We start from the raw sequence: 15102 nt of genomic DNA, 5'->3' as shown, positions 1-15102 counted from the left end.
CAGGAGACCGCTGGCTGGAGAGCTGGCGGCGGAGATGGAGGGGGCTGAAGGACCAGGGCGGGGATCACGGTGAACGGGGGGATCATGGGGAGCGGTGAGCAGCCCGGGCCCCACTTACCCGCTCCGGGGCGGGGTTCCCTCCTTGCTGGCGCTTCCAGCCGCCTCCGCTAGCCAGAGAACAGCCTCAGCCGCTCCCCGGGAGCAGGGCTCGCGACCCGCGGGCCAGCAGAGAGGAAGGAAGACGGTGATGATCGTTGCTTTGCGTCATAACAGAGCGACCGAACTCTCCCTCAGGCCACCCCGGGGCCTACAAATCCCGGCATGCAACGGCCGAGGCTCGCGATGGAGACTACGACTCCCAGCGCGTGCTTGGGGCCGCGTGGCAGCCTGGGGCTTGTAGTCTCGCCCGGGAGCCGCCGCTCGGCGCTGGACTCGGCTGGGACGCGGGGCGGGGCTCAAAGTTTGAGGCTGTCGCCGAGCGGAAGGAGGAGAGGGGCTCTGGCTCCGTGCTGGCCCGGGCCGGGAGGCCGTTACACTGGCAGCGGGGGAGGGGCTGGTGGGCCCCCTCCGCGGCCCCGGCCGCGCTGAGGTGAGAGGAGGAGGGAGTCACGGGGGCGCGGTGAGAGGGGGCAGTAGGGAGCTGTACGCCGGGCGGGGCCTGCCTGTGGCGGTCCTGAGGCCGGTACCGACCGTGCTGTAGCGGTTGAGGGGGTGGGTGGTGCTGGGTCCGCGAGGCGGGACGGGGTAGAGCGACCAGCTGTCCTGATAAAATCGGGACTGTCCCAGTATTTAACCCTTTGTCCCGATGGATGTACGATCAGGACCCCAGTTGTTCTGATGTTCAGGTTAGGAGGTGAGCGAGAGGGAGGCACCGACTCCGTGGGTGCTCTGGGGCAGCCAAGCTCCCCCCCCCAAGTGCACTGTGTCCGTGCTCCTCTCCCTGAGCTTCTGCTGCCTAACAGCTGTTTGGTGGCCATAGACTTTCTGGGAGGGAGGAGCGGGGATGCAGCGCGCTCAGGGGAGGAGGTGGAGAAAAGGCCAGGCAGGGTTAGGGACTTGGGGGGGAAAGGAGTGGAATGGGGGTGGGGCAAGGGCAGTATACCGGCGGGGAGGGGAAGTCAGCACCATAGGGCAAGTGGCGAGCCAGTGGTAGGAGGGGGAGGTGAGTGGCTGGCCAGTGGGGGGGGGGTGGGGGGTGGGAGGAGGCGAGTGGTGGGTAGGGGACTGCAGAGGGATGCAACAAGCCAGCATGGGCCAGGGGGTGAGGAAGGGCATGGGGGGGGGGGGAAGTGGGGAGGATGTGGGACCTGGGGCAGAATGAGGCGGAGTCTGGGAGAAGTGGGGTTGAACTGTTGGCAGGGCTGACAGCACCCCAGTGTGTCCTAATATTTTACTGTTGTGATCTGGTCATCCTAATGGGGTTGGGGGGGAGTAGTGGGACGGGTGGTGCCAGGTCCACTGGGTAGATGGGTGGGGGAGTAGTGGGACGGGCAGTGCTGGGTCTGCTGGTGTGTGGGAGTGGCCAGATAGGGTGGGGCAGTGCCAGGTCTGTTGTGAGGAGCGGGGGAGTGGTTAGCGGGCAGTGCCTAGTAAGTAGGGCTTTAAACTAGGTTCACCAGGGGATGGTGACTTGAGCCCAGAGGTAAGTGGGGAAGTGGGATACCGGAAGGAAATGCAAGGAGGAGGGTGCCACAGCAGAGGTCTCCTCATTCATACTGAGAAAGTAGGGCAATATTAGGTGCCTGTACACGAATGCAAGAAGCCTGGGAAATAAGCAGGAAGAATTGAAGTTCTGGCACAGTCAAGGAACTATGATGTGATTGGAATAACAGGGACTTGGTGGGGTAATTCACATGACTGCAGCACTGTCATGGATGGGTATAAACTGCTCAGGAAGGACAGGTGGAGGAGTTGCACTGCATGTAAGGGAGCAGCATGATTGCTCAGAGCTCCAGTATGAAACTGGAGAAAAGCCTGTTGAGAGTCTTTGGGTTAAGTTTAGAGGCGAGAGCAAGAGGGGTGATGTCATGGTGGGCATCTGCTATAGACAGCCAGACCGGGGGCATGAGGTTGACGAGGCTTTCTTCGGACAACTAACAGAAGTTTCCAGATCAGAGGCCCAGGTTCTCATGGGGGACTTCAATGACCCTGACATCTGCTGGGAGAGCAATACAGCAGTGCACAGACAATCCAGGACGTTTTTGGAGAGAGTTGGGGTCAACTTCCTGGTGAAAGTGCTGGAGGAACCAACTAGGTGCCGTTCTCCTCTTGACCTGCTGCTCACAAACAGGGAAGAATTGGTAGGGGAAGTAGAACTGGGTGGCAACCTGGGCAGCAGCTTGGTCAAGGTTGGGAAGCACTGGATGGTCAGGATCAAGATCCGTACAAAAGGAAAAAAGGAGAGCAGCAGAATACAGACCCTCGACTTCAGAAAAGCAGACTTTGACTTCCTCAGGGAATTGATGGGCAGGATCCCCTGGGAGGCTAATATGAGAGGGAATGGAATCTAGGAGAGCTGGCTGTATTTTAAAGAAGCCATATTGAGGGTGCAGGAACAAACCATCCCGATGTGCAGAAAGAATAGCAAATATGGCAGGTGACCAGCTTGGCTTAACAGAGAAATCTTTGGTGAGCTTACATAAAGGAAACTTACAAGAAGTAGAAACTTGGACAGATGACTAGGGAGGAGTATAAAAATATTGCTCAAGTATGCAGGGGTGTAATCAGAAGGCCAAAGCACCATTGGAGTTGCAGCTAGCAAGGGATGTGAAGGATAACAAGAAGAAGGTCAGGCAAAGTGTGACCCTTGCTGAATGGGGGAGGCAACCTAGTGACAGATGATGCAGAAAAAGCTGAAGTACTCAATGATTTTTTTGCCTCGGTCTTTACAGACAAGGTGAGCTCCCAGACTGCTGCACTGGGCAGCACAGTTTGGGGAGGAGGTGAGCAGCCCTCAGCGGGGAAAGAACAAGTTAAGGGCTATTTAGAAAAATTGGACATGCACAAGTCCATTGGTACAGATCTAATGCATCCGAGGGTGCTGAGGGAGTTGGCTGATGTGACTGCAGAGCCATTGGCCATTATCTCTGAAAACGCTTGGTAATCGGGATGGGGGGGAGGTGTACAATTGGAAAAAGGCAAGCATGGTGCCCATCTTTTAAAAAGGGGAAGAAGGAGAATCCAGGGAACTACAGAGCGGTGAGCCTCATCTCAGTCCCTGGAAAAATCATGGAGCAGGTCCTCAAGGAATCCATTTAAAAGCAGTTGGAGAAGAGGAAGGTGATCAGGAACAGTCAACGTGGCTTCACCAATGGCAAGTCATGCCTGACCAACCTGATTGCCTTCTGTGATGAGATAACTGGCTCTGTGGATATGGAGAAAGCAGTGGATGTGATATATATTGACTTTAGCAAAGCTTTTGATACGGTCTCCCACAGTATTCTTGAGAGCAAGTTAAAAATATGGATTGGATGAATGGACTATCAGGTGGTTAGAAAGCTGGCTAGATTGTTGGGCTCAACAGGTAGTGATCAACGGCTCGATGTCTAATTGGCAGCTAGTATCAAGAGGAGTGCCCCAAGGGTCTGTCCTGGGGCCAGTTTTGTTCAACATGTTCATTAATGATCTGGATGATGGGATGGACTGCACCCTCAGCAAGTTTGCGGATGAGACTAAGATGGGAGGAGAGGTAGATATGCTTTAGGGAAGGGATAGGGCCCAGGGTGACCTAAACAAATTGGAGGATTGGGCTGAAAGAAATCTGATGAGGTTCAACAAGAACAAGTGCAGAGAACTGCACTTAGGATGGAAGAATCCCATGCATACAGGCTGGGGACTGACTGACTAAGCGGCTGTTCTGCAGAAAAGGACCTGGAGATTATAGTGGACGAGAAGCTGGATATGAGTCAACAGTGTGCCCTTGTTGCCAAGAAGGCTAATGGCATATTGGACTGTATTAGTAGGAGCACTGGTAGCAGATCGAGGGAAGTGATTATTTCTCTTTATTCAGACTGGTGACACCACATCTGGAGTATTGTGTCCAGTTTTGGGCCCCCCACTACAGAGTGAATATGGACAAATTGGAAAGAGTCCAGTGGAAGGCAATGAAAATGATTAGGGGTCTGGGGCACATGACTTATGAGGAGAGGCTGAAGGAACTGGGTTTATTTAGTCTGCAGAAGAGAGGAGGGAGGGGGGATTTGATAGCAACCTTCAGCTACCTGAAATGGGGTTCCAGAGAAGATGGAGCGAGGCTGTTCTCAGTGCAGGCAGATGACAGAACAAGGAGCAATGGTCTCAAACTGCAGTGGGGGAGGTCTAGGTTAGTTTTTCCTAATATCCATTTCACTAGGAGGGTGGTGAAGCACTGGAATGGGTTATCTAGGGAGGTGGTGGAATCTCCATCCTTAGAGGTTTTTAAGGCTGGGCTTGACAGAACCCTGCCTGGGATGATTTAGTTGGGATTAGTCCTACTTTGAGCAGGGTGTTGGACTAGATGATCTCCTGAGGTCTCTTCCAACCCTAATCTTCTATAATTAATCTCTTTCTAAGTGGTCTCGGTACCACTAGATGGGACAGAGCACCACACCCAGGAGCTGTGTGGGTTACACAAGCGCTGCCACCTCTCCCAGCGTACAGTCAGAGAAATTAGGGGCCTACTTTTCAGAGGGTGCCAAGGACCCACAACATGAGCTGGAGTTGTGCGTGATGGGTCAGCATCTTTGAGAATCAGGCCCCAGGTGATTTGCCTAAACTCCCAATGGAAATCTGTGACAGAACACTAAAACTCAGATTTCCCACGCAGGGTTTCATGGTTAAGGCAATCCTTCTTCCAGACTTCAGCTACATCAGTCACAGTTTAATTAGATGAGTTCAAGAGAAAATGAGAGTCTATCATATGTGTTTATACAAAACTTCCTGGCTGTTTGGGTTTGGAGGGGTTTCTGTAAGCATGTTGGCAGTGCTGTCTTTTTCACAAATTGTCCCACCATTTGGCCAGGCTATATTTAATAAAGTTTCTTGAAGTAATAAATTCATGGAATTCTAAATGTTTGTTTGTTTGTTTATTTATTGTTCACATCTGGAGTCCTTAAGCTGTGCTGAGTTAAATCCCATGTCTATTTTTTATTATACGTAACTATGCATTGCAGGCACTTGTGTACACTCAGTCTGTACATGGTAACTTCAGGAGTTTGCCTGGAGGAAAGCCAGAAGTTTGTGACATAAACAGAAAGATCAATGCTTTCCCTTCTAGCAAGGAACAGACATACCCAGGTAGAAGGGTGGGGGTAGACAGCAAAACAATTTTGCATTTCTCATTAATCATTTTATGTCAAAATATCTTGCCAAGTGAATTTAAATAGACAAAGATAACAGAAACATAGCAGCAATCAGTTTGAAGTCCCCTGGCTTGCTTTGCCAAAGGAAAGTTTTGAGTTTTCCCCCCTCACTGTTGCCTATAAAATCATCCTACACTCAGTATCACTACTGCTTTAAAGTTTGGAATTAAGATGCAGTAGCAAAAATAAAACTGGCTTATGTTTTAAAATGTGGGAGTATGCTATAGTCTCTAATTATATCCTCTCACTGAATTTCAGTTTAGATTGCGCTGCCAGAAAGTGCATCTCTAACTCAGTGTAATTTTATTCAAGTCAGTGGAGCTTCATTGGGTATAAACTTGGCCCAGTGTGCTTTGAAAAGAAATATTAATGTGACTCACTAAGTACAACCCTCTGTCAATGATACTGTTGCTGAGGAAACTGATAAATGGAGTTTAACAAGGGCAACTGGAAGATGATCCTCCTTTAAGATGCTTCATGGGAGTAGACCTCTTACATGTGCTCTGATACTTCACATCACAGAGGTTTGGTTCTTATTTAAAAAACAAAACAAACCCCCTCAAAATAGTATAACTGAGGACTATTGATATCATCCTAAATGTCAAAATAATCAATGAGCTATAGCCCACTGTTGTTGGTAATAATGGGTTACAATAGGCTGTGCACATTCAGAGCCTGTACAGGTACTGGGTTTCCCAAAGGCATCCTCTTAGATGGAGATGTCACTTAATCATTCCCTTTGGATGTGAAACCTGGGAGAAGTGTGTTAATCCATTTGCTTACCACTCCTGTACAATCCACAGGTTTAGAACAACAAAGGCTAGATAGCAAAACAAATAAAAAGAGAGATTTGGAAAGGGGGTGCTGGAATGGAGGAGCCAGGGCCCCATCACTTTTAAAAGTGGGAGGGCTATACCACGGTTTGGGTGCCAGTGCTGCCCCCCACCTCCTTTTAGGAAGCATCTGATACTCTTGCTTGGAAATATAGACTGTAGTGACATGATCCACAAAGTATTCCTGAACAGAGGAAAATGCTGAGAATTATAAAAGTGCAAAAAGAATTAATAGGAAGATATTCCTTACATAGCTTTACCTGCTTGGCAAACTTGAATTATAGGTAGATATGTTAACTTTGTACTTTTATTGTATCTGTGTAATAAACTTACTTTAACAATTAAGGTAGGTCCTAATGACTATATTTCACAAATTCATTCTCCTATTGTGGTTTCATGTTGCAAACTACAGAGTTTATTTCTGATAGAACAGAATAGCATATATTTTTCCCAACTCGGAGAGGAAAGATGATCCAGGGGTTAGTATGCTGGTCTGGGACTTGGGAGATGTGGATTCAACTCCCTGCTCTGCCACAGATTTCTTGTGGGACCTTGGGTAAGTCACTTAGTTTCTCTCTCTACCTCCATTCCTCATTTATAAAATGGGATAATAGCACTTAGCTACCTCCACAAGGATGTTGAGGATGAAGATATTAACGATAATGAGATGCTCAGATACTATGGTAATGGGGGCCAAATAAGTACCTTAAAGTTTGACCAAATTAAATGATATATAATAAAAACAAAGACCCTTAGAACTGAGTAGTTACCTGATATATTTTGTGTTTCTTCAACACTTTTACTAATGGTGGGTTGCTTTGCTAAGGGTTATTCCTGCATATGATTAAAACATAACTATGTCGGTAATATCATTTTATTTCAAGCCTGACAACCAAGGAGAACAAAACAAACTGCGAAGAGTTACAAAGGGATCTCAGAAAACTGGATGACTAGACAACAAAATGGCAGAAGAAATTCAATGTTAATAACTGCAAAGTAATGCATATTGGAAAACAATCTCAACTAGACGTACAAATGATGGGTCTAAACTAGCTATTACCACTCAGAAAAGAAATCTTGGAGTCACTGGATAGTTCTCTGAAAACATCTGCTTAGTGTGCAGCAGGAGTAAAAAAACCTAACACAATGTCAGGAACCAATAGGGAAGGGATAGATAAGACAGAAAATATCATAATACCACTAAATAAATCTATAGTACACCCACACTTTGAATATGGTGTGCAGTTCTGGTTGCCCCATCTCAGAAAAGATATATTAGAATTGAAAAAAGTATAGAGAAGAATAACAAAAATGTTAAAGGTATGGAACAGCTTCCATGTGAGGAGAGATTTAAAAGACGAGGACTGTTCAGCTTGGAAAAGAGGGCTTGTCTACATCAGAAAGTTGCAGCGCTGGTGAGGGAGTTACAGCGCTGCAACTTAGGAGGTGTACACATCTGCAGGGCACCACCAGCGCTGCAACTCCCTGTTTGCAGCGCTGGCCGTACTCCCGTTTTGTCTCGGGTGTAGAGGATCCAGCGCTGGTGATCCAGCGCTGGTAATCAAGTATAGACACTTACCAGCGCTTTTCGGCGGTTCGGGGAACGCGAGAGCAAACCGGGGAAGGAGACCAGCTTCGCCGCGGTTTGCTCTCGCGTTCCCCGAACAAGCAGGTCTCCTTCCCTGCGGTTTGCACGGCGGTTCGCGGAACGCGAGAGCAAACCGCGGCGAAGCTGGTCTCCTTTCCCGGTTTGCTCTCGCGTTCCCCGAACCCGAGCAAGCAGGTCTCCTTCCCTGCGGTTTGCAGGGTGGTTCGCGGAACGCGAGAGCAAACCGCGGCGAAGCTGGTCTCCTTCCCCGGTTTGCTCTCGCGTTCCCCGAAACCCCTTGAAGCCGCCCAACAGCGCTGCAGTGTGGCCACATCTAACACCACTTGCAGCGCTGGTTGCTGTAAGTGTGGCCACTCTGCAGCGCTGGCCCTATACAGCTGTACTAATACAGCTGTAACAACCAGCGCTGCAAAATTTTAGATGTAGACATGGCCAGAGACAACAAAGGGGATATATGAGAGATCTAAAAATCATGAATGGTGTGGTGAAAGTGAATAGGGAAGTGTTATTTACCCCTTCATATAACAAAAGAACCTGGGGTCAGCCAATGAAATTAACAGGCAGCAGGTTTACAGCAAACAAAGAGGTACTTCTTCACACAATACACAGTTGATCAGTGGAACTTGTTGCTGGGGGATGTTGCAAAGGCCAAAAGTATAACTGGGTTCAAAAAAGAGTTACATAAGTTCATGGAGGATAGGTCTATCAATCAAGGGACTGACTCTGTGGATGCTCCAGGGCTGGAGCAGCCGCATACAAAAGTTAGCAGGTGCTTAGCACCTACTGGCAGGCAGCTCTGCTCCCTCCCCCCGCACTCCTGCTCATCCGCCGCCCCGCTGATCAGCTCCTCCCTCTCTTTCCCAGCACCTCCTGCATACTGCGATGAGCTGTTTCATGGCATACAGGAGGCGCCGGGAGAGGGAGGAGCAAGGACAGGGCATGCTCAGGGAAGGGAGCAGAACTGGGTGGGAAGGAGAGGGGCCTTGGGAGAAGGGGTGGGGCAGTGCATGCAGTGGAGGTGGGAAGGGATAGGGTGGGGGCAGGGCCTTGGGCAAAGTGGGAGGGGTTGAGCACAGTAGTGTAGCTGGGGGGGGAGTGGGACAGCGGCCGCTCTCCCACTGAGCACAAGTGGCACCTGTTTCAATTTCTTGGCACCTTTTTAATTTTTACTCACCAGACAGTGCTCCGGGTCTTCGGCAGCACTTCAGCGGTGGGTCCTTCGCTCGCTCCGGGTGTGTTCAGCGGAACTGAAGAACCCACCGCCGAAGACCCAGAGCACCGCCCCGTGAGTAAAAGCGCCGCAGCGGGTGGCACCTTTTTTGGTGATCGCTTCCCCTGTTCGTTCCACCTGGCTACGCCACTGGTTGAGCACCCCCCGGGGCCATAGGAAGCCAAAATGGTCAGGGATGCAACCCCATGTTCTGGGTGTCCCTAAACTTCTGAGTGCCAGAAGCTGGGATTGGATGACGTGGGGATGGATCATTTCATAATTGCCCTGTTCATTCCCTCTGAAGCATCTGGCACTGGATACTGGGCTAGAAGGACCATTGGTCTGACTTCATATGGCCATTAATTTGTTCTTAAGGTCAAGGAGAAAATGGAAAAATCTCTATTAGAGCAAAGGGTTGATCAAAGGAAAACAAACAAACTACAGCAGATGATCCATCCTAAAAAAAACTGGGGCGGGAGGAGGAGCAGCAGCTCTTGAGCTTGGAGTAGGGAACAAAATTAGGATCACAATAGTGAGAATGGGTATATGTCAAAGATGCACTCCATCATGCATGATTCCAAATGTTCTTTATTAATTTCAACTTGGCCGAGAGGAATCTGTAGAAATAATTACCATGTAGATGATAAAATAGTGGCATCTCACTAAGTGTTTCTGGAAAAATTAGAGGATTTACCAAAAAATACTCATGTGTTTCAAGGATACTCACGATTATTTCTTTGGTGCCTTTTTGAAAATCTCTCCATGGATCTGATCTTATAATGTAAATTCAAGAGCCAATGATTGGTGGTTAGTGATAATTTTGGGGGGGAAATGAGCTGGTAACTAGTAATTAGATTATGATCTTTCAAGGAATCTCCACCTGATTTTTAAAAGAATATTTGTTTAGGACATTTTAACAGGTTTACAAATCTATGCCAAGTAAGTATCAGGGACAACACAATAATTATAACAGTGAGCTTTTGTTTAGAGAAACATACAGTAATAGATAATCAACAGCTCTCACTATTCAATGGGGTGTTACCACACTACAGAATGAGCATCTTTATACTACCCATGACATGCTGTTTCTCTGTACTCAATTATTACACATCAAAATGGAACTACATATTCTAGTAGGCCAATAGTCAGCAACTTGGCTAAGAATAACAGAAAGGTAGAAAAATAACATGTGCTAAAGTCATTCTACTAGTCCCAGTGTGGCAATTCATCAACTTGAATAGGTTTCAGCTGGAGGTGGTATAATTGTACTTCTCTTTTTTCATGTTTTCAGATTTTTCAAAGAACTCCAATAGCCTAATTTTTTTTCTGGGTATGAGAGTTGGTGGTGAATGCTTAATTTCCTTTTAAATTATGATGTCATTTAACCTGAAGTAGGGTACAGTGAAGTGATTGTATACCCGCCTGGGATGCCTTTTTTTCCTAACTGGGTCTAACAACAGTTTTGTCCTCTCCGTTAACTTCTGAAATGCAGTTTTGCTTGCTTTTCTTGAGTGCAAAGTCCGCTGTCCGTAGCTGGAACTTGATTAGCACAGCTGTGCTCCTTTCTACTGGAATAACAATGTGCTTTTCTTCCCTACACACTGTCAATGATCCATGAATCCATTCTTTCTATTTCAGTCTCTGTTCTTGTAGTTGATTTGTAGGTAATTAAGCTACCTGTTCAAAGAATGACTCCAAATACATGAGTTAGAAGGGGGGAACTGCTTATAAGATAAGGTTGCCTATATGAGACAAATGAGTATGTCTGACCAGTGCCATTATAAACTGTTTAAGACTAGTGTCCAGAAACTTTGGTGAGAGTAAGCAAGTCACTCGCTTTCATACTATAAGCTTTCACCATTATGTACTTACTGACAGAATTAGTAGCAGAGGAGGATGCTTTGGTGACACTTTTGTAAAATGTTGGACTTCCTGTAGTTTGTGATTAAGAGGAAAGACTGACATTTAGATTAGGATTTTATTGCAATATTGGGTCATGGGTTGAGATAAGAACAACTATGCTAGGTCAGACCAATGGTCCATTTAGTCCAGTATCCTGTCTTCTGACAGTGCCCAATGCCAGATGCCCCAGAGGGAATGAACAGAACAGGTAATCCTCAAGTGATCCATCCCCTGTTGCCCATTCCCAGCATCTGGCAAACAGGATAGGAGCGCTTCTAATAGCCATTGATGGACCTATCCTTCATGAACTTATCTAGTTTTTTTTTTTGAAACCTGTTATAGTCTTGGTCTTCACAACATCCTCTGGCAAAGAGTACCACAGGTTGACTGTGCATTGTATGACTAAATACTTCCTTTTATCATTGATATTACTGTAATATTTTATTTTTAGGATAAATGGGTGTGCATGACCTTTCCCTGAACTAAAGCAGTTCCATGTCTTGTTTGGTAAGTATACATTTAATATGGTTTATTTTATGTCATAGTTTTTGACAGTTGCACCTTGTAATTCAATCATGTATCATGAAATAAAACTTCTAGTGAAATTTCTTGCTATTTGCTGAGGGAAAACTCCATTCAAGGGATTCTAGCAGTAAACAATAACAAATTCCTAATGTAGATGCTAGCAAAGGGTTCAGGAGAGTGTGAGTTTCTCTTCTAGCACCACAGAATAGTTCAGAGAGCTGATTAGAGTGTTGGTGCTCACTCTTATTAGAATGGGGCTCATTAATATTAAAATTAAGAAAAACCTTAAACAGCTTTGGAATTTTATACAATGTATTCCTCCACTCTGAAAGGTAGGTCCTAGAAGAAGATAAAAATATCATGGAAGAGGGCAATTGCATTGGGCCCTTAAGTGCTACTGTTCTCAGGGGAACTCTTCCACCTCTCTATTCCTGGTTTACTTATGTCAAGAGACTATGGTCCCAAACTGTGGGGCATGGAAGAACGTTGGGAGGTTATGGCGGGGCCCAGGCCAGCCCTCTTATGGAGTGGGGAGGGAGTGCCACACAACCTCGATCTGCCCCTGGCTCTGCTCCTGGCCCCAAGTGGGGCCCTGCCCTGGCTCTCCACCATGGCTCTGGCCCCTCTCCCAGCCCCAGCTCCTGGGGGCGGGGAAAACCAGGTAAGAGACGTTAGCATAAGCAAAAAAGTTTGGGGACCCTGCACTAAAATGATGTGCACAAAGATTCTTTTTGATGAAGTCCTGGATAACTGGAACATGGCTTTGGGTAACATCTCCCACCCCGTAATACTCTATTGATTACAGTACATCCATTGCAGTTCACTTACTGATACAGTATTATGTATTTCAAGGATTGTTCCTGTATTCTGCGGACAACAGTTGAATCAATCAGACAAGAAAAGCAATCAGAAAATAGCATCCATCAGTACTTGGTAAGAAGAATCCAAATTGATTTAAGAGTTAACCTGCAAAATTAAATGGAAAAAAAAATGTAAGGCTGAGAAATATCAAGCACTGTACATCAGGAATTTCCAAAGATTAAGCTTACTATTGCAATGTTAACTTGGTAAGGTTGTGGGTAGAATATGTAGTATTTTCTAATCAAATTTTTCTTACATCTAAAGCTGCATGCATTACTCTTCAATCTGTACTAGAAAAATTCTGAATGGACAATGTCACCAAATCTCATACTGTGATAGAAAAAAAACGGTTACCTTCTTGTAACTGTTGTTCTTCGAAATGTGTTGTTCATGTCCATTCCAATCAGGTGTGTACGCGCGTATGTGCATGGTAGCCAGAAGATTTTCCCATAGCAGCATTTGTCGGGTTGGTCTGGGCACCCTTTGGAGTCGTAACTTTATGGCACTCAATATAGAGTCCTGCCAACCCGCCACCCCCTCAGTTCCCTCTTGTTGTCTACTCTGACAGAAGGGTATGAGGATGGGTATTGGAATGGACATGAACAACACATCTCAAAGAACAACAGTTACGAGAAGGTGAGTAACTTTTTTCTTCGAGTGCTTGTTCATGTCCATTCCAATCAGGTGACTCACAAGCCCATGTTCAGGAGGTGGGGTCAGAGTCGTCCACTGATTGGAGCACCACTCTTCCACAAGCCGTATAGTCTCTGGCCTGCTGGGTGATCGCATAGTGCGTGGTGAAAGTGTGTATGGAGGATCACGTCACTGCTCTGCAGGTTCTCGGTGGGATCCTGCAGCAGGAACGCCATTGAAGAGGCCTGAGCGCTGGTGGAGTGCGCAGTGATTGAAGGAGCAGGCACCCTTGCCAGGTTGTAGCACTCCCGGATGCAGGATGTGATCCACAACAAAATCCGTTGAGAAGAGACAGGAAGACCTTTCATTCCATCCGCCACTGCCACGAATAACTGCACCGAGTTTTGGAATAGTTTCATTCTGTCGATGTAGAAGGCTAGCACTCTGCAGACATCCAATGAGTGAAGTCTTTGCTCCCTGCCACACGAGTGCGACTTAGGATAGAACAGTGGGAGGAAGATGTTCTGGTTGATGTGAAACTGGGAGACAGCCTTCGTGAGGAAAGCCGGGTGAGGTGTGAGCTGGACCTTGTCCTTAAGGAACACAGGGTAAGGGGCTCTGAAGTCAGGGCCTTGAGCTCAGACACCCTCCTGGCTAAGGTTATCGCTACCAGAAATCTACCTTGTCAGAGATGGAGCAGGGAGCAGGTCATCAAAGGTTCAAAGGGTGGTCCCATGAGTCTGGAAAGGACCAGATTGAGGTCCCAAGCTGGGACAGGCTGCCGGACATGCAGGTGTGATGCTGCGGTCTGTATGATTTTATAAAAATTTGATAATGAGTGAATATAATGTAACTGGAATATGCTTCATGCAAAAGCTCTCTTGTAAGGTATCGTTACAAAGCTTATAATCTACTGAGTGATAATCCTATTTGTATAAATGTACAACTGTTGTATCTGAAACTAGACATATGAAATATAACTGAGGTAATTATGCAAAGTGTGGGCTGTTAATGGTGGTTTGGAATCTAGATGACTCCCATTAACCAGAACAATTGTCTGCAAATGGGTGTGTTTTACCTGTAAGTCTTCCTGTATACGTGTGTGCTGGCAAGTGGGCAATGAAGTCTTGCAGTGACATGTGATCATGTCACCTGAACTGGAATCCATCTTTAATCTGGTGTCTTTCCATTGAGAAGGAGGGGATGGAAACCCAGAGAGGGACAAAGGATTCCCGCCTTATGGAAAGAATATATAAAGGGGTGGAACAGAACGAAGAGAGGAGAGAGGAGCCATTATGAAGAATCCCCTAGCTACCACCTGAGCTGGAACAAGAGCTGTACCAGGGGAAGGAATTGTGCCCAGGCTGGAAGGTGTCCAGTCTGAGGAAAAAACTTACTGAAGCATTTCTGAGGGTGAGATTATCTGTGTTCAGTTTGATTAGACATAGATTTGTGCATTTTATTTTATTTTGCTTGGTGACTGACTTTGTTCTGTCTGTTATTACTTGGAACCACTTAAATCTTACTTTCTGTATTTAATAAAATCACTTTTTACTTATTAATTAACTCAGAGTATGTATTAATACCTGGGGGAGCAAACAGCCGTGCATCTCTCTCAGTGTTATAGCAGGTGAACAATTTATGAGTTTACCCCGTATAAGCTTTATACAGAGTAAAATGGATTTATTTGGGTTTAGACCCCATTGGGAGTTGGGCATTTGAGTGTTAAAGACAGGAACACTTCTGTTATCTGCTTTCAGGTAAACCTGAAGCTTTGGGTCACGTAATTCAGACCCTGGGTCTTTGTTGGAGCAGACAGGAGTGTCTGGCTCAGCAAGACAGGGTGCTGGGGTCCCGAGCTGGCAGGGAAAGCAGGAGCAGAGGTCTTCTTGGCACTTCAGGTGGCAGCTCCCAAGGGGGTTTCTGTGATCCAACCTGTCATAGCAGGTATAGCCTGTCGAGCCCTTTAAGGAAATGGCTGACTTTAGGGTTGGCAAAGACCAAGCAGCCCTCTGCACCTGGATGAAAGGCAGAGATTGTGGCCAAGTGATGACATGGACAGTTCCTGCTGCTTGAGATGGAGGAGATAGTCTTATATAAGTGGCACAGAGGCGAGTGTCAGGAATGACTGATGCTGCGCTGACCAGATTGAAAATCTCTTCCACTTATCAAGGTAAGTAGCCCTGGTAG

At 46.8% G+C, this 15102-nt stretch overlaps 2 protein-coding genes across 9 annotated transcripts in view; one reads left to right on the top strand and one right to left on the bottom strand.

Annotated features, from left to right (window-relative positions):
• The window catches only part of TRAK2 (trafficking kinesin protein 2), a 65898-nt gene extending 65617 nt beyond the window's left edge, over window positions 1-281 (bottom strand). For all 3 annotated transcript variants that reach the window (XM_050916816.1, XM_050916817.1, XM_050916819.1), the window contains exon 1: window positions 119-281. The gene's annotated coding sequence lies outside the window, so the exon portion shown is untranslated. The remainder of the gene's footprint in view (window positions 1-118) is intronic.
• A 185-nt stretch (window positions 282-466) lies between these two features.
• Window positions 467-15102, top strand: part of STRADB (STE20 related adaptor beta) — a 34915-nt gene continuing 20279 nt past the window's right edge. Inside the window, exons 1-4 of one of the 6 annotated variants that reach the window (XM_050916866.1) lie at window positions 6635-6728; window positions 7057-7168; window positions 11345-11400; window positions 12271-12351. In XM_050916866.1, coding sequence (XP_050772823.1) covers window positions 11389-11400; window positions 12271-12351 — 93 coding nt within the window. In that variant the 5' untranslated portion in view covers window positions 6635-6728; window positions 7057-7168; window positions 11345-11388. Of the gene's footprint in view, window positions 590-678; window positions 846-6634; window positions 6729-7056; window positions 7169-11344; window positions 11401-12254; window positions 12352-15102 lie in introns of those variants that run through there. The other 5 variants (XM_050916867.1, XM_050916868.1, XM_050916870.1 and 2 more) reach the window with 5 other exon arrangements.

Source organism: Gopherus flavomarginatus, chromosome 10, assembly GCF_025201925.1.
Source record: "Gopherus flavomarginatus isolate rGopFla2 chromosome 10, rGopFla2.mat.asm, whole genome shotgun sequence".
NCBI classification, from domain to species: Eukaryota; Metazoa; Chordata; order Testudines; family Testudinidae; genus Gopherus; species Gopherus flavomarginatus.
This window is presented reverse-complemented; position numbering and strand designations above follow the sequence as displayed.